The following is a 27,160-nucleotide window of genomic DNA, read 5'->3' on the forward strand; positions in this document are numbered from 1 at the left end:
GATATCCTTCTGCCGGACGGTAGAGGCCATCCACTTGCCTCCTGCTCCAGATCCGGACATTTTCGGGAAGCCTTTTTGGGCGAAGAAGACGAACGCTTGGGCACTAGGGCTCGAGCGAAAAGGAATGGATGAGCAGAGGAAGAAAAAGGCGTGGGTGAAAGAGGGAGTTCCTTATCCCCTTATAAAGGCAGCGCAGATCCTGCGCCTCCCCACTTGCCCGGTAAATTCGCTTATTCCCCAAGCACCACGATCGATGGCACGGTTGGGTTACCCACACCTGTATTGATGAGAATCCCGTGATAAGGGGACACGATCTCTGCTTCGACAAGACATGCGATAAAACTATCTCGCGATATGTGCGGTGGCTGGTTGTGAAAAATGGTTCGAATAATGACCGGGCCGTGGCGTGATGTCACGCTATGAAAAGTTGTCAGCAGATTAGATTTGTGGAATATTGTTCTCTCTACGGTGGTATGTGGAATTTGTTTCGTAGAGCCGGACACGACTCTCGTGTTCAAAATCTTCTATGGAGTATTCGGAGAAGGAACCCGCCTTGTAATGCCGAAGACAATCTGCGCGCCGGACTCATCGTCATTGAAGCCTGGTTTAGGGGCTACTGAGGGAGTCCTAGATTAACGGGTCCTCAGATAGCTGGACTATATACTTTAGCCGGACTGTTGGACTATGAAGATACAAGATTGAAGACTTCGTCCCGTGTCCGGATGGGACTCTCCTTTGCGTGGAAGGCAAGCTTGGCAATTCGGACATGTAGATCTCCTTCTCTATAACCGACTCTGTGTAACCCTAGCCCCTCCAGTGTCTATATAAACCAGAGGGTTTAGTCCGTAGGACAACAACAATCATAATCATAGGCTAGCTTCTAGGGTTTAGCCTCTACAATCTCATGGTAGATCAACTGCTGTAATACTCATATCATCAAGATCAATCAAGCAGGAAGTAGGGTATTACCTCCATCGGGAGGGCCCGAACCTGGGTAAACATCGTGTCCCCCGCCTCCTGTTACCATTAGCCTTAGACGCATAGTTTGGGACCCCCTACCCGAGATCCGCCAGTTTTGACACCGACAACCACCCCTCCACGGGCTACTGTTCACCCAGCCCTCCACCGGCTACTGTTCAACCAGCCCTCCACCGGCTACTGTTCAACCTTCCCTCCACGGGGTCTTGTTCATCCAGCCCTCCACGGGGTCCTGTTCATCCACGCCCAACCGGCTCAATCGATCGGGGTCTTGTTCATCTAGCAGCAACACCACGGGGTCCTACTACTAGGAAAAGGGCTATAGATGGAAATGACACTAATGACGCACCAGACATGTGGTGCGCCATTAGTATATACTAATGGCGCACCACCTTCTGATGCGCCATTAGTGTTGAAACTACTAATGGCGCACCCTGCCCACGGTGCGCCATTAGTACCAAAAATTTTTTTTGAACTAGTGCGCCTGTCCAAACATACTAATGGCGCACCGTGGGTGTGGTGCGCCATTACTAGTTAAACTAGTAATGGCGCACCATGCCACGGTGCGCCATTAGTAACCTTGGCCACCACTTCCACCGAATGCACCCCCCCCCCCCCCCCCGTGGATCGCCTTTTCAGTTTTAAAAAAAAAAGAAAATGATAAAAATGTCAAAAAAATAAAAGAAAATAAGTTTCCTATGTGATATGTGGCCTAGTTGTTGGGAAATTTGCAAATATGAATTTTGACTTCATTTGCAAAATCTCGCGAGAATTTGTAAAAATGGGCATAACTTTTGCATACTAACTCGGATGAAAAAGTTTTTTATATGAAAAATCATCTACTCGAAAGTTACATCCAAATTTAACGGGGGGAACCCCGTTAAACATTTTCAAAATCCTCAAAAACCTAACAGGAAAAAAGATACGGGGCTTTTAAGATCTAGAGAGGCAAAAAAATCAAAAAAAATTCAAACTTACTAATGGCGCACCTACCCATGGTGCGCCATTACTATCTTCCCGCCTTCAAAATTCAAAATAAGTCAAAAAAATAAAAAAAGTTACTAATGGCGCACCTGACCATGGTGCGCCATTAGTATCTTCTCTCCTTCAAAATTCAAAATAAGTCAAAAAAATAAAAAAACAATTACTAATGGCGCACCTGCCCGTGGTGCGCCATTAGTATCTTCCCGCCTTCAAAATTCAAAATAAATCAAAAAATAAAAAAATTACTAATGGCGCACCTGCCCGCGGTGCGCCATTAGTATGCCGTATATATGGCTGGTCCTCTCCTCCTCTCTTCATTTCATCTTCCCTTCTCTCCTCCACCATACTTCTCCTCTCCGGTGACCTTCTCCTCCTCTCCGGCGACCTCCTCCTCCCTCCTCCCTCCTCCCCTCCCCTCCCCTCCCCTTCCCTCATGGTTTCTTCTCCCTCCTCTCCGGCGACCTCCTCCTCCCTCCTCCCTCCTCCCCTCCCCTCCCCTCCCCTCCCCTCCCCTCCCCTCATGGTTTCTTCTCCCTCCTCTCCGGTGAGCTCCTCCTCCCTCCTCTCCGGTGAGCTCCTCCTCCCTCCTCTCAAGTGAGCTCCTCCTCCCTCCTCTCCGGTGAGCTCCTCCTCCCTCCTCTCCCTCCTCCCTCCTCTCCGGTGAGGCAAAAAATCCCCTCCTCTCCGGTGAGCTCCTCCTCCCTCCTCTCCGGTGAGCTCCTCCCATCCCCTCATGGTTTCTCCTTCCTCCTCTCCAGCGACCTCCTCCTCCTCCTCTCCGGCGAACTCCTCTCCGGCAAAAGACCATGGCAACAAGATCCAAAAATAGGAACAAAATTTGAGAATATTGTCGTGCCAAAAAACAAGCAAAAAAACGAGCAAAAAATGGGCAAAAAATCACGATCCAGATCTAGATTCAAAATGGCGCATCACAGGACAGTGCGCCATTAGTATGCCGCGGTTACTAATGGCGCATCCAGTTGTGGTGCGCCATTAGTATCCAAAGCACCTGGGTATACATGGCCCCTGGGAGGCATACTAATGGCGCACCGTGGCCTATACTAATGGTGCACCAGTGGTGCGCCATTAGTATACCAGATACTAATGGTGCACCACTGGTGCGCCATTAGTAAAAATTACTAATGGCGTGCTGTTAATGGCGCACCACAGATGCGCCATTAATGGCCATACTAGGTGCGCCATTAGTAGGGGTTTTTCTAGTAGTGTCCTGTTCATCCAACCCCCCACCGGGAACTGTTCATCCAAACCCCTCCCCCCCCCCCCCCAACAACAACACTCATTGTTTATTCAGAGGCAGCATCGATCGGCTTCAGTTAGCAGCAGTAGCAAAGGAACCGCCCGACCGGGTTCAGTTAATAGCCATCAATTGTTCGCTCGGGTTCAGTAACGTGTAGCCTGCAGTGCAATCGCTCGGGTTCAGTTGGGGAATGCCTCGCTCGGGTTCAGTTAGAGCCCAACGCCTCACACCCACGCGCATGCGTGTACGAGAGATTTTGCCTTCGGATCTGTGGTAGAAGGTATACGCAAATAGTTTCTTTAGGGTATCCTATGAAGACACATTTCTCCGCTTTGGGTTCGAGCTTATCAGGTTGAAGCCTTTTGACATAAGCGTTGCATCCCCAAACTTTAAGAAATGACATCTTAGGTTTCTTGCCAAACCATAGTTCATACGGTGTCGTCTCAACGGATTTAGATGGTGCCCTGTTTAACATGACTGTGGTTGTCTCTAGTGCATAACCCCAAAATGAAAAGGAAAATCGGTAAGAGACATCATAGAATGCACCATATCTAATAAAGTACGTTGCGATGTTCTGACACACCATTACACTATGGTGTTCCATGTGGCGTGAGTTATCAAACCTGACCAATGGGGCCCACTGGTTAGTGACTTAGTTAATTAACAGAGTTAATTAGTGCTAAGCTAACCCTAACTAAATTGTCAGTAGGGCTGGGCCCACATGTCAGCGAGTTAGTGGGTTAACTAAATCTAGTTAATAAGTTAACCAAAAGTTAGCAAGGGTCGGGGCCACACGTCAATGACTCACTGGGGGTCGACCAGTGGTCAAACCCGGGTTAACTGGGTCAAACCCGCCGGCGGTTAGTTGTCGACGAGGTCATTCGCGACGAAGCGCGTCGGGGTCCGCCTACAGGGGCATGTTTGGCGCGTAGGGAGTAGCTATGGGGAGCTGGCGAGTGGCACATCCACTGGTGGCAGCGACTGGAGTTGTGGTGACTTATAGCGGTGGCGGCGGCGAGTTGAGCGGCGGCTGGAGCTCGGGCATGTGCGCGGGCAGTGCTGCAGTGCGCGAACAGGCAAGCTGAAGAGCTAAGGAGGCTCTAAGCGACGCGGCAAGCGCATTAGACACGCTGGAGTAACCAAATGGTCGACGAAGCTGTGTCGGCGATGAGCTCGGTCGGCGACACGTTCGGTCTCGATGAAAGCGATGGCTAGAGCTCAAATTAGACCATGGGAGTAGGGGAAACGGATCAGGGGCTCACAGCGCGTCGCGTGGAGGACTCGACGGGTCGGGGAGGCTCTAGAGACGATAGAGTGGCGACGGTGATCGCTGGTGCTGGAGCTTGAAGATGATGTCGATGGCAGCGATACGGCGCGTCCCCGGTTGCTTGGCCCCTCGAGGACGTAGAAGACGTCATGGCGGAGCTCTTGGGCACGAAGATAGGTCGAGGGGGAGGCGGTGGCTGTGGTGATGCATGGCAGAGCTCTCGAGCGTGCTCGGGTCTAAGCGAGAGAGATATCAAAGGGGGGACACGGGGGAGAGTGGGAGAGGTCCTGGGGGGTCGTGGCGTCTCCAGGCGCATCAGGGCAGCGGCGGGAAGCAGGAGGTGGCGCGCGTGCGTGCGCGCATAGCGGCCACACATCCTCCTGCCTACTGGCAGGAGGTTGAAGGCGGTGGTGGTTGCGGTGGGTTGGGCCGGCAGTAGTTGGGCTAGGTGGCTGGGCTGGCTGACTGGACCGGCCAGGTAAGTTAGCCCAGGTTGGTTTCCTCTCTCTCTCTCCTTTTGTAAGAATAAATTCGAGGCATATTGTTGATCATCCGAGGACCAAGAAATCACACGAGCACGACACCGAGATTTGTTAACGAGGTTCACCGATATGGCTACATCCCCGGGGCCTGACTACGGGCGCTCCTCCCCGTGACACCGTCACAATACCGCACACCGGCCACCCGGGCACCGGCACACGCCGCCGGCTCCCCCTTGCGCGCCTGTGCTATTATGTTGGCATAGGTTACATCGTATGTCTACCCCCGCTATATATGAGAGGCCTAGGATACAAGTGTCCTAGTAGGACATGACTCCATATCCTATCTAAACACAATACAACTACAAGTCCAACTGTAACCTACCTCGTACACTATATTCGACACAACTCCAACAAACTCCACCTTGGCGAATATACTCCACCACCTTGAATTTGTCAATGCGTCAAACTTCCATGTACATTGGACTTGAGTTTATCTCATGAGTACCGCTGCTACTCCAAAGACTCCATGTGACTCCACCTGCAACTTGTAGTTCCTTCTTTTCTTGACCATAGTCAATGCTCGAGCAAAATTAAGTTCCTCTTTACTCTAGTTTGTGTTCCCAACTTCCAGAGTATCCGTCAACGCCATCACACACCGATCAGCGACCTGCGTGAAAGTGAACAACTCACATATTGGGTGTCACACATAAGAGTTACCTGAACTCAACATCACCGCTCCTTTCTTGACCGCCTGTCTGAAACTTGAAAGAATTTCACCATTGCTTGTAGTCATTCCGAGTCAAATTCGTAGTTGTCTCACCACATGTATGACCACCAGAGCCCTGGTCCGTCTCCATGTCCCGTGCATACCGCACGCCTCGCCGCTATTACCGCGTCGAGCCTCTACTGTCCCGGTCGAGTCTCAAGGGTCGCGAACCCACACCACTCAACCCCCACTGTAGAGTACCACCGATCATCACCGACCAATGATGAGTTTCATGCTTCCATCAGACCACTGGGCTCCAGTCCGAATTACGTGTCCCTCGCTTTTTCCCATCCGCTGAATAGGCTTCGATTCTCTGGATACTTACACCGTAGCCCCTCAATCCAGCTCCACCTTCGACATGACTCCATGGTAGATGATCAGCCCACCCCTACGCCCCGTCGACTCCAAGCTCTCATGTGCACCGTCTTGAATCAACCCCGCGTCATAGTCTTGTCGAAGCCACACAAGCCCTCGAGGGCCTGCACCACGTGTTTCCACGCCCAGAAGTCGGTCACCATCAGCATCACGCCCTGTGTCGTCATCGCCGATCCCACCACCGTCTTCTGTACCAACCGACTTGCGTCGATCCCGTCAGACTGCCCAGTCCGACCCAGCCAAACTCGTTCGACTGTTTGACACGCTCAAGACTCCCAAATCGCCTTCCACAAAATTTCCATCCATCACCAAAAATTTCCATCTTAGCTGACACGACTTCCTGCAATGCCTTCAAGCATCCCCATTGTGCCAACAAATCTTTCACCCTTGTCTGCCATAACCCAAGGTTTTCAGTTCCGTGAACTTCTCCGCCTCAAACCTGGTACCCGATGACGCCATAGTTCTTTGTACGACTGACCCTGCGAAAAATTATCCGAGCTTTCCTCACGTGATGCCCAAGTACATAAGCAAAACCTGACATGGTACACCCTCATGCACTAATAGCAAATTCCAACCAAAGAACAAAAATCTTCTGGTCTTCACGTGAAGCAGCACCTGGCTCAATTCCCGATGCTAGCACTGTCCTTTGTGTCAAATCTGCTCCTGATGGATACACAATGATGGATGTTTGCCTTTGTCAATCTGATCTGCCCGCCTCCGTGTCGCACAGGAGAGGCCGCTGTCTCCAGGGACTCGGTCCCTATTTTTTTCCATAACAAATCTCCTGAGTCGATCCGACTTGCACCACAGCCCTACCGCGTAGCGCACCTAGGCAGCCTTCCGCGCGACCTCCAGCGCAACATACGCACCAGCTAGCCCGGCTGGGCCAGCCCACACCACGCGCGCCTCGGCTCCGCTTGGCCCGCCGAGCATCGCTTGCCACGCGCATCTCCAGGACGCATCACCTTGCAATCGAGTCGCACACGCCGTATAGGGTTGTCTCCTACGTCCGCTGACAGCTCACAATCAGATCTGTACAACTTGTCGAGATTGCCTTCATCTGACATATTTTCCAATCGGTCCCAACCGCGCACACCAGTTGCTCTACGGCGACTTCCAGTGCAGACGATACCGATCAACACATCAAACCTTCCTTTTGATCAACAATCCACAGCCTCCGAATAACCTAGCTCATGATACCACTTGTTAGAATAAATCCGAGGCATACCATTGATCATCCGAGGACCAAGCAATCACACGAGCATGACACTGAGATTTGTTAATGAGGTTCACCGATATGGCTACATCCCCGGGGCCTGAATACGGGCGCTCCTCCCCGTGACACCGTCACAATACCACACAACGGCCACCCGGGCGCCGGCACACGCCGCCGGCTCCCCCTTGCGCACCTGTGCTATTATGTTGGCATAGGTTACATCGTGTGTCTACCCCCGCTATATATGAGAGGCCTACGATACAAGTGTCCTAGTAGGACACGACTCCATATCCTATCTAAACACAATACAACTACAAGTCCAACTGTAACCTACCTCGTACACTATATTCGACACAACTCCAACACCTTTTTAAATCTTTCTGTTTTTTCTTTTTTTCTAATGTTTGTTTTGATTTGATCTAAATACCAAATCAATTTAAAACTTCATGAAGATAACTATGTGAACTAAGTGGTCTTATCTAAAGCCACACAACAATTTCCAGAATTATTGAACTTATATTTAATATATAATAAATATAGACCCAATACAAATAATTATTTGGTTGGCTCAAATGCCCAAAATAATTATTTGTGAGCTCCTAAAAATATTGACTTGAATTTTACCTCTGGCCAATATTTTCAGAGAGAATTAGGAACATTTTCTTGGACCTATTTGAAGCAATTTTTATCTTGATCATTTCCAAAAAATAATTTCAGAGGCTTTGCAAATTCCCTCAATTCAAATTCATCTGACATTTAAACATGATGCTCACATGAAAGCTAGCCTAGGTCATACCAGATCTAGGGATGTGACACTGTAAAGGAAAATAAGCGTTGTACAAACTTGTGATGGTGAAGTAATAAAAGCGACGGACTGCATGATAAAGGTTGCTATCATAAGGGGCAATATAACGGGACGTTCCTGTCACGCCCAAGATGCGACCCTATCCTAAAGGAACTCGAAGGTCCCACCAAGGATAGAAGCGCATCTTGAAGACGCTTTTGCAAGGTGGATATCATTACATCAACATTACATAATAGATGGGGATACATACAAGGGGCATACAATGCCACGAGAATACATCAATACATCATACATAAGATCAACATCCGACTACGGAGGAAATACAAACAGAAACTCAAACGACATCCACCCTGCTAGCCCAGGCTGCCGACCTGGAACCTATCCTCTGATCGAAGAAGAAGCAGAAGAAGAACTCCAAAACAACCAAATATCACTCTCGCGTCATGATCATCACATAACCTGTACCTGCAACTATTGTTGTAGTAATCTGTGAGCCACGAGGACTCAGCAATCCCATTACCATGGGTATCAAGACTAGCAAAGCTTAAAGGGAAAGGAAGGGGTAAAGTGGTGAGGTTGCAGCAGCGTCTAAGCATATATGGTGGCTAACATACGCAAATAAGAGCGAGAAGAGAGCAAATGGAACAGTCGTGAAGCTAGCAATGATCAAGAAGTGATCCCGAACTCCTACTTACGTCAATCATAACCCAGAAACCGTGTTCACTTCCCAGACTCCGCCGAAAAGAGACCATCACGGCTACACACGTGGTTGATGCGTTTTAATTCGTATCTGGTGTCAAATTATCTACAACCGGACATTAACAAATTCCCATCTGCCCATAACCGCGGGCACGGCTTTCGAAAGATAATACCCTGCAGGGGTGTCCCAACTTAGCCCATGATAAGCTCTCGCGATCAAAGAAGGATATACCTTCTCCCAGGAAGACCCGATCAGACTCGGAATCCCGGTTTACAAGACATTTCGGCAATGGTAAAACAAGACCAGCAAAGCCGCCCGGATGTGCCGACAAATCCCGATAGGAGCTGCACATATCTCGTTCTCAGGGCACACCGGATGAGCAAGACGATGGGTTGGCATAGACCCTGGTTGCCCAGGGGGCGCCGGACATCGCTCGGTTTGGACCAACACTTAGACAAGCATTGGCCCGGGGGGGCTAAAATAAATATGACCCTTGGGCTCCGGAAACCCAAGGGAAAAAGGGCTAGGTGAGGCAAATGGTAAAACCAAGGTTGGGCCTTGCTGGAGGAGTTTTATTCAAAGCGAACTATCAAGGGGGTCCCATAAATCACCCAACCGCGTAAGGAACGCAAAATCCGGGAACATAACACCGGTATGACGGAAACTAGGGTGGCAAGAGTGGAACAAAACACCAGGCATAAGGCCGAGCCTTCCACCCTTTACCAAGTATATAGATGCATTAATTAAATAAGAGATATTGTGATATCCCAACATAATCCTGTCCACCATGAAGAAATCTTCAACTTCACCTGCAACTAACAACGCTATAAGAGGGGCTGAGCAAAAGCGGTAACATAGCCAAGCAATGATTTGCTAGGAAGGGTGAAAAGGTTAGAGGTTCATGGCAATTTGGGAGGCTTGATGAGCAAAAGATAGGTAGCGCAGCAAAGCGATAGAACGAAGCAACTAGCATAGCAATGATAGTAGTGAGATCCAAGGTGACGGTCATCTTGCCTGAAATCCCGCAAGGAAGAAGAATGAGTCCATGACGAAGACAAACGGGAGTAGTCAAACGAATCCTCACAACCGCAACATTACCGGAACTAAGAAGCAACACCGGAAAGAAAGAAACAACATGGTAAATGCACAAGCATAAACATGGCATGATGCACAATCAAGTATGATGCATGTCCGGTTTAATGAGGCATGGCATGGTAAAGTGCAACAAGCAGTACTAAAAATTAAGTGGAGCTCAATATGCAACGAGTTGCATATTGATGAAACACCACATGACTTATTTAGTTCTCTCTCGGTTATGTACGCATCAATATTAAATGTTGGTTAACATGGCAAGAGGTGAGGCATAATAAAACTACCTATCTAAGCAAGTTTAAATGAGGCCGGAACAACAAAACAATAATTCCGAAAAATCCCCATGTGCATATTTTGAGTTTGGTACTGTTCTGCCCTAAACCATATTTTAGAGTTGTTAAACAGGAAAATAAAGTGGACCATGTTATTCTATGCATTTTTCCACCCCATTTGCATATAAAGTTTAATTAAATCCGAGCTACGGTTATTTAGTTATGAAATAAATCATTTTAGCATGGCAGTTATGCAAAATTAAACAAACAGCTAGTTTAAACATATTTAACATGGATGAAAGTGGGAAATCATTAATCTACACAAAAATCTAAGCATTTTACATGCTTGAATCATTTTAATCCGATGCACGATTAATGAGTTATTAATGCATGAACTACAGGGGGTTTTCTATAAAACTGTAATACACTGGATAATGTCTAAATTCGCAGCAACAGGAAAAAAACAACACTAGGCTGAAACTGCTGGGTGCTGGGTTGGGGTTCTGGTCACATTGGGCCTGGCCCGGTCGGTGGAAGAGGCAGGCCGGCAGGGCGCTGCCGGGCTGAAGCAGAGGAGCGGTTGGGCCAAATCTGGCGATGGGGAGGTGGCCCAGGCGCATACGGTCAAGGGCGCGGTCAACGGGGCGAGCGGTTGGTGCTATGCTCGTGTTTGTGGAGGAAGCAGAGGGACGCGGGGCGCTTGCAGCAGGTCGACGGCGCGGGGCGAGGAACGGCAGCGCGGCGGCGGGATCCGGCCAGGAAGGGTCGCGGGAAACGGCGGGGATGGATGGATCCACCTCGGATCCGGCGAGGCAGGGCTCCATGGTGCGAACGAGGCTCCTCATGTTCGTCCTGAAGACAGAGAGAGACCGCGAGGTTAAGGAGAAGGAAGAACCAGGGAAGAAGGAGAGGGAGGCGACGAGGAGCTGCAGAAGGGCCTGCCTTGGAGCACTGGTTCTCGGCGACGAGCATCAGGGAGGCAGGAGGCCTCGGGCGGTTCAGGGTGTGGTCAACACGAGCAGCGGTCGCGTCCTGAAACTGACGAAGCGGGCAGCGACAGCTTCGTTCGTCTGATCGAAACAGAGACGAGGCCCTGCGGCAGGAGGCAAGCACGGACAGCCGGGGCGAGGGGATCCGGGCGGAGGCAACCCAATCGAGCGGTACGAACGGCAGGGACGGGAAGGACACACACGACGGCTCCGGTTGCTGGCGTCCATGGCAGCAGGGGCGAGCCCCGTTCGTCTCCTGGCAGATAAGAATTCAAACGAGGAAGGGAGAGAGATTAGAGAAGGAATGAGAGGGAAACAGGGGAGAGAAAGAGGAGACGGGCGGCAACTCATCTGTTGGGTTCGCCGGAGACGGTCGGCAACGTGGCCGGAGGCAGGGACGAGGTGCTCAAGCGTGAGGCTATGTGGTGGTTGGATCGATGGGTTGGACAGCGCTGAAAACGAGGGAGATGGTCGGGTCGGCTGGATTGGGAGGGATCCCGAGGAAAACGAAGTGGCGGCGGCGGTGATAGGATAGGGGAGGAATGGATGGGATAGGGATAGGGTTAGACTATATATATAGGTAGGGATTAGGGTAGGGTTAACCCGGTCCGTCCGATCATAATCGGGCGATCGAGAATAACTAGGTTAGATAGTCCAGATAATAAAACGGAGATGTTTTATAGACGTTAGGGGATGATCCGGACTCATTGGTCATGACAGCTCGGGTCGGGTTCGGGGGACTTTCGGACGCGTGCGCGAGGGGTCTGAGAGCTGGCAAGAGGGGTTAGGTGGTCGCGTGCAAGTGGGTGGTTGGTCTCAGAACGGTCAACGATGACAAGCGAAGAGAAGCGTTAAGCGGCAACTACAAGCGGATGCAAGTTTTATGAAAACATGCGGATGCAATGCGGATGATGCAACGATGAAATGCAACAAACAAATGAAGCACACACGACGAACTCGAAAAACATGGAAGGCGTCTGAAGCATCGGTCTCGGGGCATTACAGTTCCTTTGCATTAAGAGCTTGGGCATCCAAAAATTAAAAGCGCATGACAACCTCTGCTTCCCTTTACGAAGGGCTTATCTTTTACTTTTCAGTATTTACTTTTATGCAAGAGTCAATAGTATTGCTTCCCATTTCAACCTCAATTATTCTCTAGTTGTCAAGCATCATGTGGTGGGGAAAGATCTAGGCACATATGGCCAATCGAATATATTTGATCATGATTTATTATTGTTGACAATTATCTATATGATAAATGAGTTTGGAGGCGAAACATTAAGCCCCTATCTTTCTCTGTGTTCGATGGATGCCATTTGTTCTAAAAATATGCTTTGAGTACTAGCAATCATAGAAGACTATATGATGATTGAGTATATGGAGCTCTTACTTAGACTTTGTTGAATAAGTTGAATTGCAATTGCTAGGTGACTGAGAACATAGGTTGTTAAGTTTCAAGAGAAGGCATTGTTTGAATCATAACATGTGAATTGATTGCTACTTTATCATGATGAGTTTTATGAGAAAGAATTGATGTTATGATGCTAGAAAAAGTGATTGAAATTGCCATTGATCAAACTTATGCATTATGCTAGCATTCACACTACATAAATTATTTCTTTTATCATTTACCTACTCAGGGATGAGTAGGAATTAAGCTTGGGGATGCTGATACGTCTCCAAGGTATCTATAATTTATGAAGTATTCATGCCATGTTTACAACAATTTTATATGGTTTTGGTATGATTTAAATGAAACTAACATGGATTGACGCTGTTTTCAACAGAACTATCGTGGTGTTATTTTTTGTGCAGAAATCAAAGTTCTCCAAATAGAGCGAAACTTTTTGACGATTTTTTTTGGAAGAAAAGAGGCACTAGAAGCTTCATGGGAGGGCCAGAAGATCCACGAGGGTCCCACTGCCCACCTTGGTGCGCCAGGGGGGGCTGGCTCATACTGGTGGGTAGTGGGCACCTCGAAGCCCATCTGGACGTGAGACCGATGCCAAAGAATCCTATAAATAAATAAACCCCCCCCCCCAAATAACCCTAGATCAAAAGTTCCGCCGCCGCAAGCCTTTGTAGCCACGAAAAATCAATCTAGACCCTGTTCCGGCACCTTGCGGGAGGGGGAAATTATCACTGGTGGCCATCTTCATATCCCGGTGGCGACCATGATGAGGAGGGAGTGGTCCACCCTCGGGGCTGAGGGTTTGTACCAGTAGCTATGTGTTTAAACTCTCTCTCTCTCTCTCGTGTTCTTGATTTGCCACGATATTGATGTATCGCGAGCTTCGTCAATATAGTTGGATCATATGGTGTTTCCCCCTCTCTATCTTGTTGTGATGAATTGAGTTTACCCTTTGAGATTTCGTTCTTATCAGATTGAATACTTTTATGGATTTGAGAACACTTGATGTATGTCTTGCTATGAATACCCAAGGTGACAATGGAGTGTCATATTGATTCACTTGATGTGTGTTTTGGCACTCAACATGCGGATTCCCGAGGTGACATTGGGGTAATCTATGCATAGGGGTTGATGCATGTTCTTGTCTTTGTTTCTCTGGTAGAAATCTTGGGGCACTCTTTGAGGTTCTTTGTGTTGGATTGACTATCATAAATCTGAAATTGTTTGATGCATATCGTATAATCAACTCACGGATACTCGCGGTGACATTGGAGTATCTAAGTGACATTAGAGTTGGTTGATATGTATCATATGGTGTTATTTTAGTATGAACTTTTAGATAGATCGATCGGAAAGGATAACATGTTGTTATTTTAGTACGAACTCTTGGATAGATCGACCAGAAAGGATAACTTTAAGGTGGTTTCGTACCCTACAAACAATTTCTTCTTATATTCTCCGCTAGATAAGAACTTTGGAGTGATTCTTCATAGCACGTTGAGGGATGGTTATATGATCCAATTATATTAGCATTGTTGAGAGATTGCACTAGCGAAAGTACAGACCCTAGGCCTCATTTTCAAGCACTGCAATACCGTTTGTGCTACTTTTGTTACTCGTTACCTTGCTTTTTTATTGTTACTATTACAAAAATCAATATCTACTATCATTACTACACTTGTATCACCATCCCTTCGCCGAACTAGTGCACCTATACAATTTGCCATTGTATTGGGTGTGTTGGGGACACAAGAGACTCTTTGTTATTTGGTTACAGGGTTGTTTGAGAGAGACCATCTTCATCATACGCCTCCCACGAATTGATAAAACTTAGGTCATGCACTTGAGGAAAAATTGCTATTGTTCTACAAAACTCTGCGCTTGGAGGCCCAACACGAGTCAACAATAACAAGTTGTATAGTAGACATCAAAGCACTTTCATTGCCACCTCCCATCCCGCTTATGTTGTCACCAAAGCCAACTCCCATGCCACTCTTATTGCTGCTGAAGCCACCTCTCATGCCGCTCATGTTGCCACCAAAGCCACCTCCCATGTCACTCATGTTGCCGCCGAAACCACCCCCATATATATGTTGCCACCAAAGCCACCGCCCATGCCACCGAAGCCACCATCCATGTTGCCACCAAAGCCACTTCCCATGTTGCCACTAAATGCACCATTTATGGCACCCCCCATCATGTTCATGTAGCCGTCCATTGCACTTCCCATTCCTCCTCCCATCATAATTAACCTCACATTCTACTCATTGAAAATTAAAAGAACAAACACGAGGAAAAAGAAACTTTTTTACCGTTGCAACATTTTGCCGAGCACGTTGGAGGCGGTGGCCGTGGGCGTGGCCACGTCTTCCTCCATGGCAGGCGGCAACGACATAGGTGGAGGAGGAATTCCTTGACCAGATGCAGCTGCCATGGCCGGCGGCTGCGATGAATCGACCAAAGCAGTCACGGTCGGCTTTGCCTTTTTGCTCGCCCATGGATTCGTCGTCGGGTTGAGCCCGGCCGGCCGCTTCACGCCTCCACTGTGGGGTTTGGCCGTCGGCTGCTTCTTCGTCGAGGGTGCAACCACGACTAGCCAATGTGGGGCAAAGCCGGGGCGGCGGCATGGAGGCGGAGGTGGGATCAAAGAAGGTGGTTGGGGCGGAGGCTAAGGGTTGTGTTAATTATGAAAAGCCAAATACAATTCTTTTACGAAGGGAAGCCGATGTATGTTATTCATGGAACCCGCCTTGCAATGCCGAAGACAATCTGCATACTGAATATATCATCATTGAAGACTGGTTCAGGGGCTACTGTGAGAGTCCTGGACTAGGGGGTCCTCGGACGACCGGTCTATTGGATTTGGATATGGGCCGGACTGATGGGCCGTCAAGATACAAGACAGAAGATCACCCCTCGTGTCCGGAAGGGACTCCCGTATGCGTGGATGGCAAGTATATGTGTCCGGATATGTTATTCCTTTCTGTAAAACCGACTTTGTACAACCCTAAGCCCCTCCGGTGTCTATATAAACCGAAGGGTAGATCGGAGGCAGGATCACAACATTGCTAGGCTAGCCAATCTAGGGTTAGCCGACTCGATCTCGTGGTAGATCAACTCTTGTAACCCCTATACTCTTCAAATATAATCAAGCAGGAGTAGGGTTTTACCTCCATCAAGAGGGCCCGAACCTGGGTATACACTGTGTCCTTTGCCCATAGTCACCATTGATCCTCAGACATACAGCTTGGGCCCCCCTACCCGAGATCTGCCGGTTTTGACACCGACATTCCTCCGCACCCTCCCCGTCGCTGCCTCTGGCCGCCCCACCGTGACCTCCTCCATCTATTTAGTAGGTGCTCCCCTCCCCTTTCCTCCCACTTCCCCTATTCCCCTCTCACCTCCTGAATTTTTTTCTCCGTTGGTAGTGACCGAATTCATGTGAAGTGATGAACAGTGGATGGGTTTTGATGTATTGCTACATATTGCTTGTCAAATTGTTGTATATTGATGGAAAGTGGACTGCATATTGTCTTATGTTGATGTACAGTGACTAGTTTATTGATGAATACTTGTTGCATTTTGATGTACATTGGATGGTTGTTTGCTACAGATTGTCATGTAACTACTTGTTGGACCATATATACTAATAGCATGAACAATTTTGTTAGTAAGATCACTGCATTACGGTCAATTTGCATATGAACATATTCACTCATGCCCACGGACATTACAGACAATTCACAACCAAATCTACAGTTTCACGGTTGTTTTAACCAAACAGCCTCCAGCTTCTCCACAGCTTCTTTTCCACAACAGCTTTTGAAGAATCTACAGCTCAACTAAACACAGCCGTGTAGCTCCGTTGAGGTCTCACTCTCTTTTCAAGAATCAGCAGCTCAACCAAACACGGCGTACAGCTCCGTTGAGGTCTCACTCCGAATAGTACACGGTGGGTGCGTAGTTGCGTGCGTGGATGGAATATGCTGCCCGGCCCAAAGATTTCGTTCAGTCATTCCCCAAAACAAATGGAACTTCTTCTAAAAAATAAAACAAATGGAACAGCTCACGCTACCATGGCAGCGACCGTACTGCCTGCTGCAGAGGCAGGTTGCGTGCGTGGAGCCAGCAGCCACCTGCCGCATACCTCCCCCCAATAAATCCGCCACGACGGCACGCAGGCGAAAAATCTGGAGATTCGCTTCTCCTAGTCGGAGCCTCGTCGGAGCCCAGCAAGGCTGGAGTAGTGCCCAGCGGCCGGCGCGAGAGGGAGTCAGAGAGAGAAGGGATGGGGACGGAGCCGACGATGCTGCAGCGGTGGTCGTCGTCGATGTGGGGGATGAGCGGCCGCGACAGGCTGCGGCTGTGGGAGGACAAGGCGTGGCGGGCGCACGCGGCCATGGCCTTCACGCAGCTCGCCTACGGCGGCTACCACGTCCTCACCAAGTCCGTCCTGAACGTCGGCATGAACCAGATCGTCTTCTGCGTCTACCGCGACCTCGTCGCGCTCGCCCTCCTCGCCCCCGCCGCCTACTTCCGAGAGAGGTACGCACCGTACCATCCCCCATGGCTGCTCTGATCTGGACCAATTGACATCGAATTTGACTAGATACTATTCGGGTGCGGATTCTGAATTTCCGCAGGAGGGTGCGGCGCCCCGTCACCCCGCAGCTGCTCGGCTCCTTCGCGCTCCTTGGGTTCACCGGGTAACTCTCCTCTGCTGCTACTGCTGCTGCTGCTGCCTGATGGGGCGAGCAACAATAACTCTCTTCAGTCTCGTGCTGTCTTCCATCGACTAACTCATCACATTCTGGCGGCGTGCAGGATCTTCGGTAACCAGCTCCTCTTCCTGCTCGGCCTCGGCTTCACCAACGCCTCCTACGCCGCCGCGTTCCAGCCCGCCATACCCGTCTTCACCTTCCTCCTGGCCGCAATCGTCGGGTGAGCAATCAACCTGACCCTTGGATGCAAATGCCAACCTGAACCGTAACGAACTACGAAATGTCAATGCATTTCTGGATTCTGACCAGATGCTGAACCGAACCGTAACAGAATTACCAAAATGATCTTGTTCCAGCGTCGAAGTGATCAACGTCTTCACCAGAGACGGCGTCTTCAAGGTCGTCGGCACGGCCGTGTGCGTCTTCGGCGCCGTCCTCATGGTCTTCTACCGAGGCCCCTCCCTGATCGGCCTCGGAGATGCCAATGCGCTGTCTGGCGCCGGCGCGTCATGGAGCGGCAGTTCCTATCCTGCTCAGTGGCTGACGCCAACCACGCTCCAGTTCAATTTTGGAACCTGGAACCTCGGTGTCCTGTGCCTCTTAGGCAACTGCTTCCTCATGGGAGCTTATCTTGTCATACAGGTGATGCAGATTGGGTTGTTTTCAGCTTCATGATAGTTTTTTGCTCTTAATGAGAATTACATCTGAATTTGTGTCCTTTTCTGCTGTGACTGTTTCCAGGCCCCGGTGTTAGTAAAATATCCTGCGAGCTTATCCTTGACAGCCTATTCTTACTCATTTGCCACCATATTCATGGTGTTGACTGGGGTATTTGCAACCAACGGGCTCCATGAGTGGGCACTGACAGGGACAGAAATCATAGCCGTTCTATATGCTGTGAGTATCTGAATAATAATCTATGGCCGCCCTTTAGGATTACAATAGAACTTGTATGACCATGCTACGATGTGCTAACCTCTCCGAGCTTGTTCTAACCACATTTCTTGCTTGCAACCAACAGGGAGTTGTTGCGTCTTGTCTCAACTACGCAATCATGACTTGGGCGAATAAAATTCTCGGACCTTCTCTGGTCGCCCTCTACAATCCGCTCCAACCAGCATGCTCTACCATCCTCTCAACTCTTTTTCTTGGTACCCCAATCTATCTAGGAAGGTATGGACCAACCAACACTCTACCCTATGTGTTATTTGAACATTGTCACATCATGAGTCGTCAAGTTTCGGGTAATTCGAATTGGTTATTTTGCATTGTGTTTATCGGTTGAGCTTGGTGCTCTTTCAAGCAAAATGGTATGACATAATGGCAATGGTGCTTGGCGTAAACTGGTGTTGTTTTCCATGGATACCGTTACTGAAATTTGACTTTTTTTTTATTAGTTTGCCTCACTTATGGGCTATAGAATTCCCACGAATTTATGCAGAACTAAATACCCACCTTGTGAACTACTTGCAGCCTCATTGGAGGAGTCTTCATCATTGCTGGTCTATACCTGGTTACTTGGGCCCGTTACAATGAGGCGCAGAGAATACTGATGTCTGGTTATCTGAATCCTCTTCTTGTGGAGGTGGAGGATGCGCCAGCTCCCAAGAGACAGGAAAATTCCAGCTCAATCGATCCCTGAGACTCGACGAGAGTCCACTGTGTTTTTTTTTTTTTCATAACAGCAGCATCAGCAGAATTACGTTGTATATTAGTATCAGAAAGCTTGTAGTTACCTTCTCTACCATTGGATTAGGTTACATCATTAAGGCTCATACCCAAATACCCTCAACATAAGCTGGAATCGAAATGTGTCGCAATTATCGTTTTCCTAGATGCTATTGGCACTGGCTAACGATGTGCGATGATAGTTCAGTTTCAGCAGTTGTCTTCATGGGTCAAGGAACAGCTTCAGTGATCAAAGGTAATTACTTCATCGAACCCAACTTGTTAATAGTTCGTTAGCTATCATTGTAATTGCTTAATTGGCATATGGTTGCCATGATTGCTGTTGTTAACTTGCATTTTATCTTTTGCGTCAGCAGCTTCCGTTACTGCCAGGGCACCGACTCTGCAATACAGTATAAGACAAACTGTTCTTCTGTGATGATTTCCAATTTTCATCGTGCCATACTTGCAAAGCAATTATGTCTGGAGCTGGAAAAATCAAAGTAGGAGCTCCAAATTCTTTGGCACATCAGGCCGCTGGAGTGTTCTTACTTTGCTTCTGTTGTATCTGCCTTCCACTGTTGTGCCTCTTGCGATGTAAATTGTTGACACGGTTAGAAAGCCATCTTGTGTCGCCCAACTGCTTATGTTTTACTCCCTTCGCTCACTATTATGAGATGTTCTAACTTTTTCCTGATTTGTATGTATATAGACAAATTTAGTATTTGTTCTTCCATATACTGTGAACCGAACGGATGTAGTACTTGGCCATGTTATTTTTCCTACATTTTCTGGCGACAGGTTGTGGTGCCATCAGCAAGGGCTCGCCACAAGGGACAGCACAGGTCGTAGTGTGTGAGGGAGGAAGCGTCGGCATGGCGAGGAAGAAAAAAACGCAGCCATTGGAAGCCAAAGTCGACTGGAACGTAAAATGTTTTCAGCTACCCAATGCATAAGCAATCCCATTTACACAATTCCTACAATATTGATGCGCTCCAAACATAACCCTTAAGCAACACTGGTTATTCCAAAGGGAATTCCGGCGTGCAGATTCCAGTTAAGCAGCACTATTGCAAAACATAAGTGAGGGTAACACAGAATGTTGTCTCGCTTTAAAAAGCCAAAACCAGGTTTAGAGAAGAGAAGTCACACCAGTGAATGGACCTACGACCTCGAGGTAACAATTTACTTTCCTAAATACAAGTCCTTTTAGAGATTCCACTATAAAGACTACATTCTACATTCGGTATGTGGTCTACAGCTTGTAGACTTACATTTAGGTTCGGAGAGAGTACTAGGCCCAGTTCTTACTAGGCCCTAGTTTCATGGCTGACATAATTTCAGAATGGTAGAAAAGTACTTCTCACCATTGCTTGAAGCATCAAGGATTCGGTATCAAGCATATCATAATATCACATCATTGCAATGCCTCTTCAGTGGGCAATGCAATAACTAAGGTGTTTATCAACAACACTAGACTATTCATCATTGTTATAAAGGGCAGCGATTAGTTAAGGTGTTTATCCCACAACATCAGTTGCCACCCTTCTAGGTACCAAGCAAATTGACAGCAACCAGTTATTTAGGCTCAGTTTAGCTCATCCCAGATGTTCTGGAGCACATAATATATCCGATTACAAGACAACCAAATATCTTAAAACGACCGACCAAACAAGACAGTAGTCATAACAATCCATTGCGACGGCAAACAGAGACTTAGAAGAGGCGCTTGAAGCTGTGGAGGCCTCATTTCTGTTCATCGCTGCAATGGCAGATTCATTCATCATCAAACTGAGAGCAGCTAGGCTGCCAGTGATACCACCAGGAGTATCAACCATACTCCCAGGAGACCAATTCTGACCGATCGATCGATGATGCATAATGAACATGGCATAAGGAACCGCATGGCACGAAGAAAAAAGGAGAGTTGAGCATTCTAAAGCATGGATTTGTGTATGGAAACGATGTTGTTCCCTTGCTAAAAAAGGGACAACTAAATCAATACTTCTCACGGCGCACCGAGGACACTAACACAAGCGCAAATCCCCGATTCATGCACTTTAGCAGCCAATTGGAGGAACTGGCTCGACAGCAGATCTTTTCAGATCGCTCGAGCGCCACTAGACATTAATATCAGCAAACAATTTGCCAGCATCTTAGAGTAGCGACAGGTAATTAAACATGGCGACGAGGCCACACGGCCTCAAGTATACAGGGAAAAGAAATCACGCATCTATCACACGACACACCACACGCATCGGCAGCAGCAACAGCGGCAATAATTTAGAGCAGCAGCAACGGCAGCATCAGCGGCAGTAGTAAACTAAGACAGCAGATGCAGGCGACGACCACCGCAGATCGGACGACCATAGGGGGGTTTGGATGCAAGGTAGGGTAGGGGGGTTTAGATTACCCCGTCTTCTTGAGGCTGCCGCGGATGCCGGGCTTGGGCTTGGAGGTGGACGCGACGGCCGCCGCGGCGGGCGCGGCGGCGGTGGAGCCGTGCAGGTTGTTGATCTTGTCCGGGTCGAAGGGGAGCTTGGGGTGGCGCGCCTCGTGGTGGATCTGCATCGACTTGACGTCCGGGGCTGTCACCTTGCAGAGCGGGCACTCCATCTTGGCGTGGCCGCCCTTCTCCTGCCCGAGCCGGTCCTTCTGCCCGGCCTTGCCCCCGCCGCGGTTGGTCGTCGCCGCGTCGATCTTCGCCGCGATCTCCTTGGCCGTGTGCTTCTTCGGCTTCGCCTTGCCCGTCATCTCCGACGACGAGGGCGGTTCCTTCCGACGACCCGCTCTCGCTTTCCGCCGCCGCCGCCGACTCCTCCTCTCCTAACCCTACTTGTTGCGCTTGTCTTCTTTGCGTTTGACGGGACGGGGGTTGGGGGCGGCTCGGGGGCGGATGGGGGGCGCCAATTATTAGGCCCCCTGGGGCGCGGCTGTGCTCGCTCCGCCGTCCGATCTGGAGCCAGCGGCCCTGATGATGATTGTAGGATTCCTTTTTGGAAGAAACATATGTTGGTTGGATGGAAGATGCGGCTTCTAGGGTTGCTCGCCGTGTCTTTGCATAACTCTTTTTTTTTCTATTCTTTATTTAAGCCACGGGCTCTATTCGTTTTTTATGTTTTCATTTATTTATTTATTTATTTATTTTTAGGGGATGTATTCATTCATTATAGTGTCTCTCGTACCAGAAAACGAGGATTGTAGATTATCCTATGAGAACAAGAAATAGGATTTTATCATATGTGAGAGGCGTGGTAGAACAGAATATTTCTATTTCTTTTTCTTATCGTATGAGAATATTTCTATTTCTGCGAGGCAAAGAGAATACTACTGTGCGCGTCAAAAAAAAAATAAGCTACTGTAGTGTGTGGTGGTTGAGGTTTGTTGGAGATTCTTCTCCTCTACGGGGCCGGTGGTGGAGCTTTATCGACACAAAGGTGCAGCATTTGGATAGACCCATAGGGGCAGTGCTTGAACTGCTTTCAGGCTAGAAAAGTGTGAGCTGTTTCATTATAAAGGCCGGAAGTGTTTCTACAGAGATTTTTTACAGTATAGAATTACTGTTAGATTCATGCGTTTCCAACGAAGGTACTAAGCAGGAATATTTTGTTTGCTGATGAACATTTATCGTTCAGATTAAAAGGCGCATAACGGCACTTTCTCTGAGGTAAATAACCCCAGCAAATATGCAGAAAAAGAGATGCTGACAACAAAACGGTGGTGTGTGATGCCTTCAAAGTTGCCAGCCAGATCACGGGTAGGCAAGTCATTATACTTTCTTATAGCAAGAGAATCCTTGTCGTCTGAATTTCACACGAAAGTACACGAAAACAAAAAACAGACCGGCTAGTAACGGTTCTACAACGAAAACTAGTCACCGTAGCTTCCACCAGAGCCCATTTCAGGTCTCATCACAGCGGCACTTCACCGCTGTCGGCAATGACAACCTTGCTCTTTGGCGTCCCGTTCTGCTTGCCCTCGGCCTCAACCTTGTAGACCACGTCCATTCCAGACAACACCTTGCCGAACACGACGTGCTTGCCGTCCAACCTAACATACAAAATGTAGATCATCAACAACAAAGTTCAAGCAGAATAAAAGGCTTAGTACAAACTGCTGCAATCACAGAGTCATGAAAATTACCAGCTCGTGGTTACAGTGGTGATGAAGAACTGGGATCCATTGGTATCTCTCCCAGCATTGGCCATGGAAAGGTAGCCTGCACCAACAACCAGTCAATGAAAAAGGAGGACATCTTAACCCCGGCTATCATTCTATCGTTCACTTGCAGTTGGAACTGGATTTCAAGAAACACGGATCATTACCTGGTCCAGTGTGCTTGAGCTTGAAGTTCTCATCGGCGAACTTTGTGCCATAGATTGATTCACCGCCCCTTCCATCGCCAAGAGTGAAGTCCCCTCCTTGGATCATGAAGCTGGGGATAATTCTGTGGAACGAACTCCCCTTGTAGTGGAGAGGTTTGCCGCTGTTGCCCATGCCTTTCTCACCTGTATGACAATTAAGTGGGGCATGGTCAGCAACCACTGGCAGATATCAAGCTACCATACAGACTGTAGTACTAATAAAGCAGATATTCTGAATATAATGATATATGCAGTAAATAATGATAGGCTTTCGTAATACTCTATGGTGGAATATGAAGAGTATGACAACATTTATCCACCTTTTTCCATGAAGTAAAATACTCTGATATATTCAGCTAGGCACCAGCCAACTACAAATTCAACCAGTTATCTATTTCTTCTCTTTTTTCTTATTGACATTCATATTTGGGCACTTGTATGGTACAGGGATTTTTTTTAGAACCATGGTAGAGGAGGGATGAACAATCAAAATCCACACACAGGGCTACTACTAGAGACTGTGTAGAACATACAACTTAGAACCCTTCAATGATGCTCTAGGGAGCTTGGGATTTAAACAGATCATGCCCAAAAATTTGCAGGCAAACAGGCTGCCACCATTCTCTCTACGTTGTCGTGTCTAGAAAGGTATACTTGGATTTGAAATAACAAGGGAACAATACAGATAGCTTCCTTCTTTTATAAGAAAAAGGCAAGCAACGTTTCCATGTTACAAGCATAGCATGCATCAAATTAGTTACAGTATATAATTTCCACTGTACAATTATGTTTTGACTTTCTGAGGAAGCCAATTACATTTGATTGGCTAAATTACTTTAAGATGTGAGCCAAAATAACAAAGCAACTGTGATTGTATAGAGCAAATTTTATTCCAATAGCCAGCCTTGCCATCAGACTAATCATCTAGAAACTTCAACAAGCAGACGGCATAACGCTTATAACATATAGAAAACAGCGCAAGTGGTAGGGAAGCATACCTGTGCAGAGTGCTCTGAAGTTCTCTGTAGAACAAAAGATATCAAGCCATTAGCATTTCTGTCATCCAATAGATGAGTACGTGGTTTTTAACTCAAACAGTAAGGAGATGATACCTGCGGTTTTAGGAACAGCCTTGCCGAAAAGTCCCATGACAACCCGACCTATGACAATTCAGAATCAATTTAAATGCCAGCGGATCAATCAAACAATGAAAAGGAGTTAAACCATTAAGAACGTACATGCATAGCACACCAGTGAATATTTTTCTCACTAAACATAAAACAAAATTAGGTGCAGTGCAGCCATCTAAACATGGAAATTCAATTTCAATGTCAATCTCACATTTTTCGACGATCCTAATCAAAAGGAATCACTCGAAGTGTAACTACAAACCGTGCTTTCTAGGCTAGGACTAGGAATCAGGCATGCAATATCGGTTGTATTAGTAGCAGTCTACTGCCTGCCCCATACTGGGATGATACATCCCGCTGATATGAAAACAAATTTGTGGCCAGGGGTTCAGCACAGACCTGCGGGCTTGCCGTCGATCTCGATGTCGAAGTAGACCTTGTGCGTCACCTCAGACAGGTTGGATTTCTTGCCCTGAAAACAAGGAAGAAAATCGTAAGTACGCATCCCATACAGAGACACCAACCACACCAAACCCTAACAAATCAGCAGCGCCGAAGACATATAAGCCATCCGGATCCGCGGCAGACAGGTTCAGACATCAGCGCGAGGGCAACGATTAACCGTATCAGAGAAACGATCAGATCGGCGAACAAATCGGCAAGCGGAAAAGTAAGGGGATGGGTTCGCGGAAGACGGACGAGGTGGATGAGCACCTGGGCGAGCACCAGGGTGGCGGCGACGAGCGCCAGCCACAGGCACAGGTGCGCCGGGGCCCTCGCCGCCGCGCTCCTCCTCCACGCCCTCATCGCCATCTTGGATCGTATCGCCGCGGATGAGAGAGAGAGGGAGAGCAGATCTGTTTACTCGTTCCACTACGCAGTCTCCGAGAGGGAGAGTCCACGGGCGAGATAAACAGAGCTGCTCGTTCGGCTGACAGGTGGGGTCGAACTGTCAGACCACGGCCTCACAAGCTGCTCGCCCCCGACCACACTCATGACTGCTCTTTTGCTTTGCAACAGCAACCCCAACACCAAATTCCACTCCTCCCCAAAAAACACCAAATTCCACTCACTTTTTCTTATTTTATCAATTTCTAATAACTAGTATTCCCTCCGTCAGAAAAATACTTGTCTTACAACCATTTCTCAGACAAGTATTTTCGAACGGAGGGAATATAAAATATGATTAAAAAATCACCAAACTTTCGGTAATTTCAGCGGGTACCAAAATATAATCTCGCACAACCCTACTACTAACCCTTTCCCTCTCTCATGCACAAAACAGAAAAAAAAACGTTCTCTCTCTTCTAACACAATATTTCACCCTTCACAAAGAAGCACACAAATATTTTACTTTTTTAGAGAGTTGACGCCTTTCTACCTTGTAATGCCTACTCCCACCGTTCAACAATAAGTGTCGTGGTTTTGAACTAAAACCATGACACTTATTTTGGAACGGAGAAAACATATTGTTGGACATTATTCAGTGAGGATGGGGTAAACAAGAATTATATGATTTATGGAGATAATTACATGTAAATTTTGCAGTTAATTAACAACTGGGATTTGCTACAATTCTATCATGTTGGTCGTCTGGTAAGTAGCCAAGTAGGTGTACCACGTGTTTGCTGTGATTTTAGTTTCTTGAACTAAACTCATGACACTTATTTTGAAACAGAGAAAGTATTTTATAGCACATATGTGGTTCTATATTATTATTATTTTGCGGAAGACATAAAATCATATATTAAGTATCATCAGTCCTTATAAAAAGACACCCTTACAGAACAAAATATAAATACATTCAAAATCTTCGAGTGCCGAAGTCTTCTTCCTCCCGCATCCATCGGCGGCGGGTCGTGAGCATAGCTTGATGCCGCCTCTGGGCCTCCGTATCGACGATCCTAACTTTTTGAAATCCATGAGCATGTAGAAGCAGCGGTTGGGAAGTCGTCGATGCAGACTAGGAGACGCTAACAGTTGCGATCTGCAAAGCAAATCGACACCCCGAAGAAAAGGATGTCAATAAAGGCTTGTACAAACTCCGAGTATCATGAAAGCCAGCCAAATCCAGATAGGTCCACCGGGTACCTAAACCGTCCGGATCCCGAAAGACACGTCAAAGATAGAATCCACACGCCATCCACCAGCGAAAAAACACACCAATGAAACGGGGTATAGGGTGTAGAGAATATTATTCCTACCCTAGGGCAACGCCGTCACTTCACTGCCCTAAACCAAAAACAAAGATTCTCTAAAGAAGACCTGAAACAAAACACCCATGCCGTTGTACGATAGCTCCAGGTCTGATGTTGAACTCGCCACGATGAGAACTATGCACCGAAGCCCTCTTCTATGATGATCCGACTAGGTTGGGCCATCGATTAAGACCTCCACGCTGGATTCCTCCGGCTGATGCCTGCTTCACCAATGCCGATGTCGTGCACCGCCTGACAAAGGCTGACGATAGCACCCATCTCATTTGCCGTTCCACAACAACCCTCCAAGGCCCCCGATCCAGACCTTCTCGCCCCCGTCGACGTTGCACCGGGCTTTGCTCACCGACGAGCAGGGCAGATGAACGGGTTGCAGCTAGGGTTACTTCTTCGCCCATGTCCCAGGGAAAAAACACTATGAGAAACAAGGAACTGGATTTTCTTCTGGTTTACTAACCAATCGGTA

At 47.9% G+C, this 27,160-nt stretch overlaps 3 protein-coding genes across 5 annotated transcripts; 1 reads left to right on the forward strand and 2 right to left on the reverse strand.

The window, feature by feature from the left end:
* Positions 1-16,696: 16,696 nt before the first annotated feature.
* Positions 16,697-19,681, forward strand: LOC123162565 (WAT1-related protein At3g45870). Of its 2 annotated transcripts, none has more exons than XM_044580340.1 (8): positions 16,697-17,140; positions 17,239-17,301; positions 17,420-17,536; positions 17,673-17,958; positions 18,058-18,213; positions 18,338-18,489; positions 18,790-19,240; positions 19,359-19,681. In XM_044580340.1, the coding sequence occupies exons 1-7, from the start codon at positions 16,884-16,886 to the stop codon at positions 18,956-18,958; spliced, it is 1,200 nt and encodes a 399-aa protein (XP_044436275.1). In that variant the 5' UTR covers positions 16,697-16,883; the 3' UTR covers positions 18,959-19,240; positions 19,359-19,681. The 2 variants fall into 2 exon arrangements, with proteins under 2 accessions (XP_044436275.1, XP_044436274.1); XM_044580339.1 differs by having other exon boundaries at positions 16,699-17,140; positions 19,362-19,681.
* An 867-nt stretch (positions 19,682-20,548) lies between these two features.
* Positions 20,549-21,876, reverse strand: LOC123162566 (protein METHYLENE BLUE SENSITIVITY 1). The gene is made up of 2 exons (XM_044580341.1): positions 21,398-21,876; positions 20,549-20,746 (listed from the first exon to the last, which is right to left on the reverse strand). Exons 1-2 carry the CDS (start codon positions 21,736-21,738, stop codon positions 20,731-20,733), a joined length of 357 nt encoding a protein of 118 aa, XP_044436276.1. The 5' UTR covers positions 21,739-21,876; the 3' UTR covers positions 20,549-20,730.
* An 833-nt stretch (positions 21,877-22,709) lies between these two features.
* Positions 22,710-25,471, reverse strand: LOC123156907 (peptidyl-prolyl cis-trans isomerase CYP19-4). Of its 2 annotated transcripts, none has more exons than XM_044575099.1 (7): positions 25,193-25,471; positions 24,878-24,950; positions 24,461-24,508; positions 24,347-24,370; positions 23,310-23,492; positions 23,128-23,203; positions 22,710-23,034 (listed from the first exon to the last, which is right to left on the reverse strand). In XM_044575099.1, exons 1-7 carry the CDS (start codon positions 25,289-25,291, stop codon positions 22,896-22,898), a joined length of 642 nt encoding a protein of 213 aa, XP_044431034.1. In that variant the 5' UTR covers positions 25,292-25,471; the 3' UTR covers positions 22,710-22,895. The 2 variants fall into 2 exon arrangements, with proteins under 2 accessions (XP_044431034.1, XP_044431033.1); XM_044575098.1 differs by having other exon boundaries at positions 25,178-25,407.
* Between the last annotated feature and the right edge of the window lie 1,689 nt (positions 25,472-27,160).

This window comes from Triticum aestivum, chromosome 7B (assembly GCF_018294505.1).
Source record: "Triticum aestivum cultivar Chinese Spring chromosome 7B, IWGSC CS RefSeq v2.1, whole genome shotgun sequence".
NCBI classification, from domain to species: Eukaryota; Viridiplantae; Streptophyta; class Magnoliopsida; order Poales; family Poaceae; genus Triticum; species Triticum aestivum.

Coding starts and splice junctions, on each gene's coding strand:
- LOC123162566 (XM_044580341.1), bottom strand. CDS start 21,738: ATGACGGGCAAGGCGAAGCCGAAGAAGCACACGGCCAAGGAGATCGCG.
- LOC123156907 (XM_044575098.1), bottom strand. CDS start 25,291: ATGGCGATGAGGGCGTGGAGGAGGAGCGCGGCGGCGAGGGCCCCGGCG. Junction 24,371..24,460: donor GGCTGTTCCTAAAACCGCAG/GTATCATCTCCT, acceptor TTTGTTCTACAG/AGAACTTCAGAGCACTCTGC. Junction 23,204..23,309: donor GCTCAAGCACACTGGACCAG/GTAATGATCCGT, acceptor TTGTTGGTGCAG/GCTACCTTTCCATGGCCAAT.
- LOC123162565 (XM_044580340.1), top strand. CDS start 16,884: ATGGGGACGGAGCCGACGATGCTGCAGCGGTGGTCGTCGTCGATGTGG. Junction 17,537..17,672: donor CTCCTGGCCGCAATCGTCGG/GTGAGCAATCAA, acceptor ATCTTGTTCCAG/CGTCGAAGTGATCAACGTCT. Junction 17,959..18,057: donor GAGCTTATCTTGTCATACAG/GTGATGCAGATT, acceptor GACTGTTTCCAG/GCCCCGGTGTTAGTAAAATA.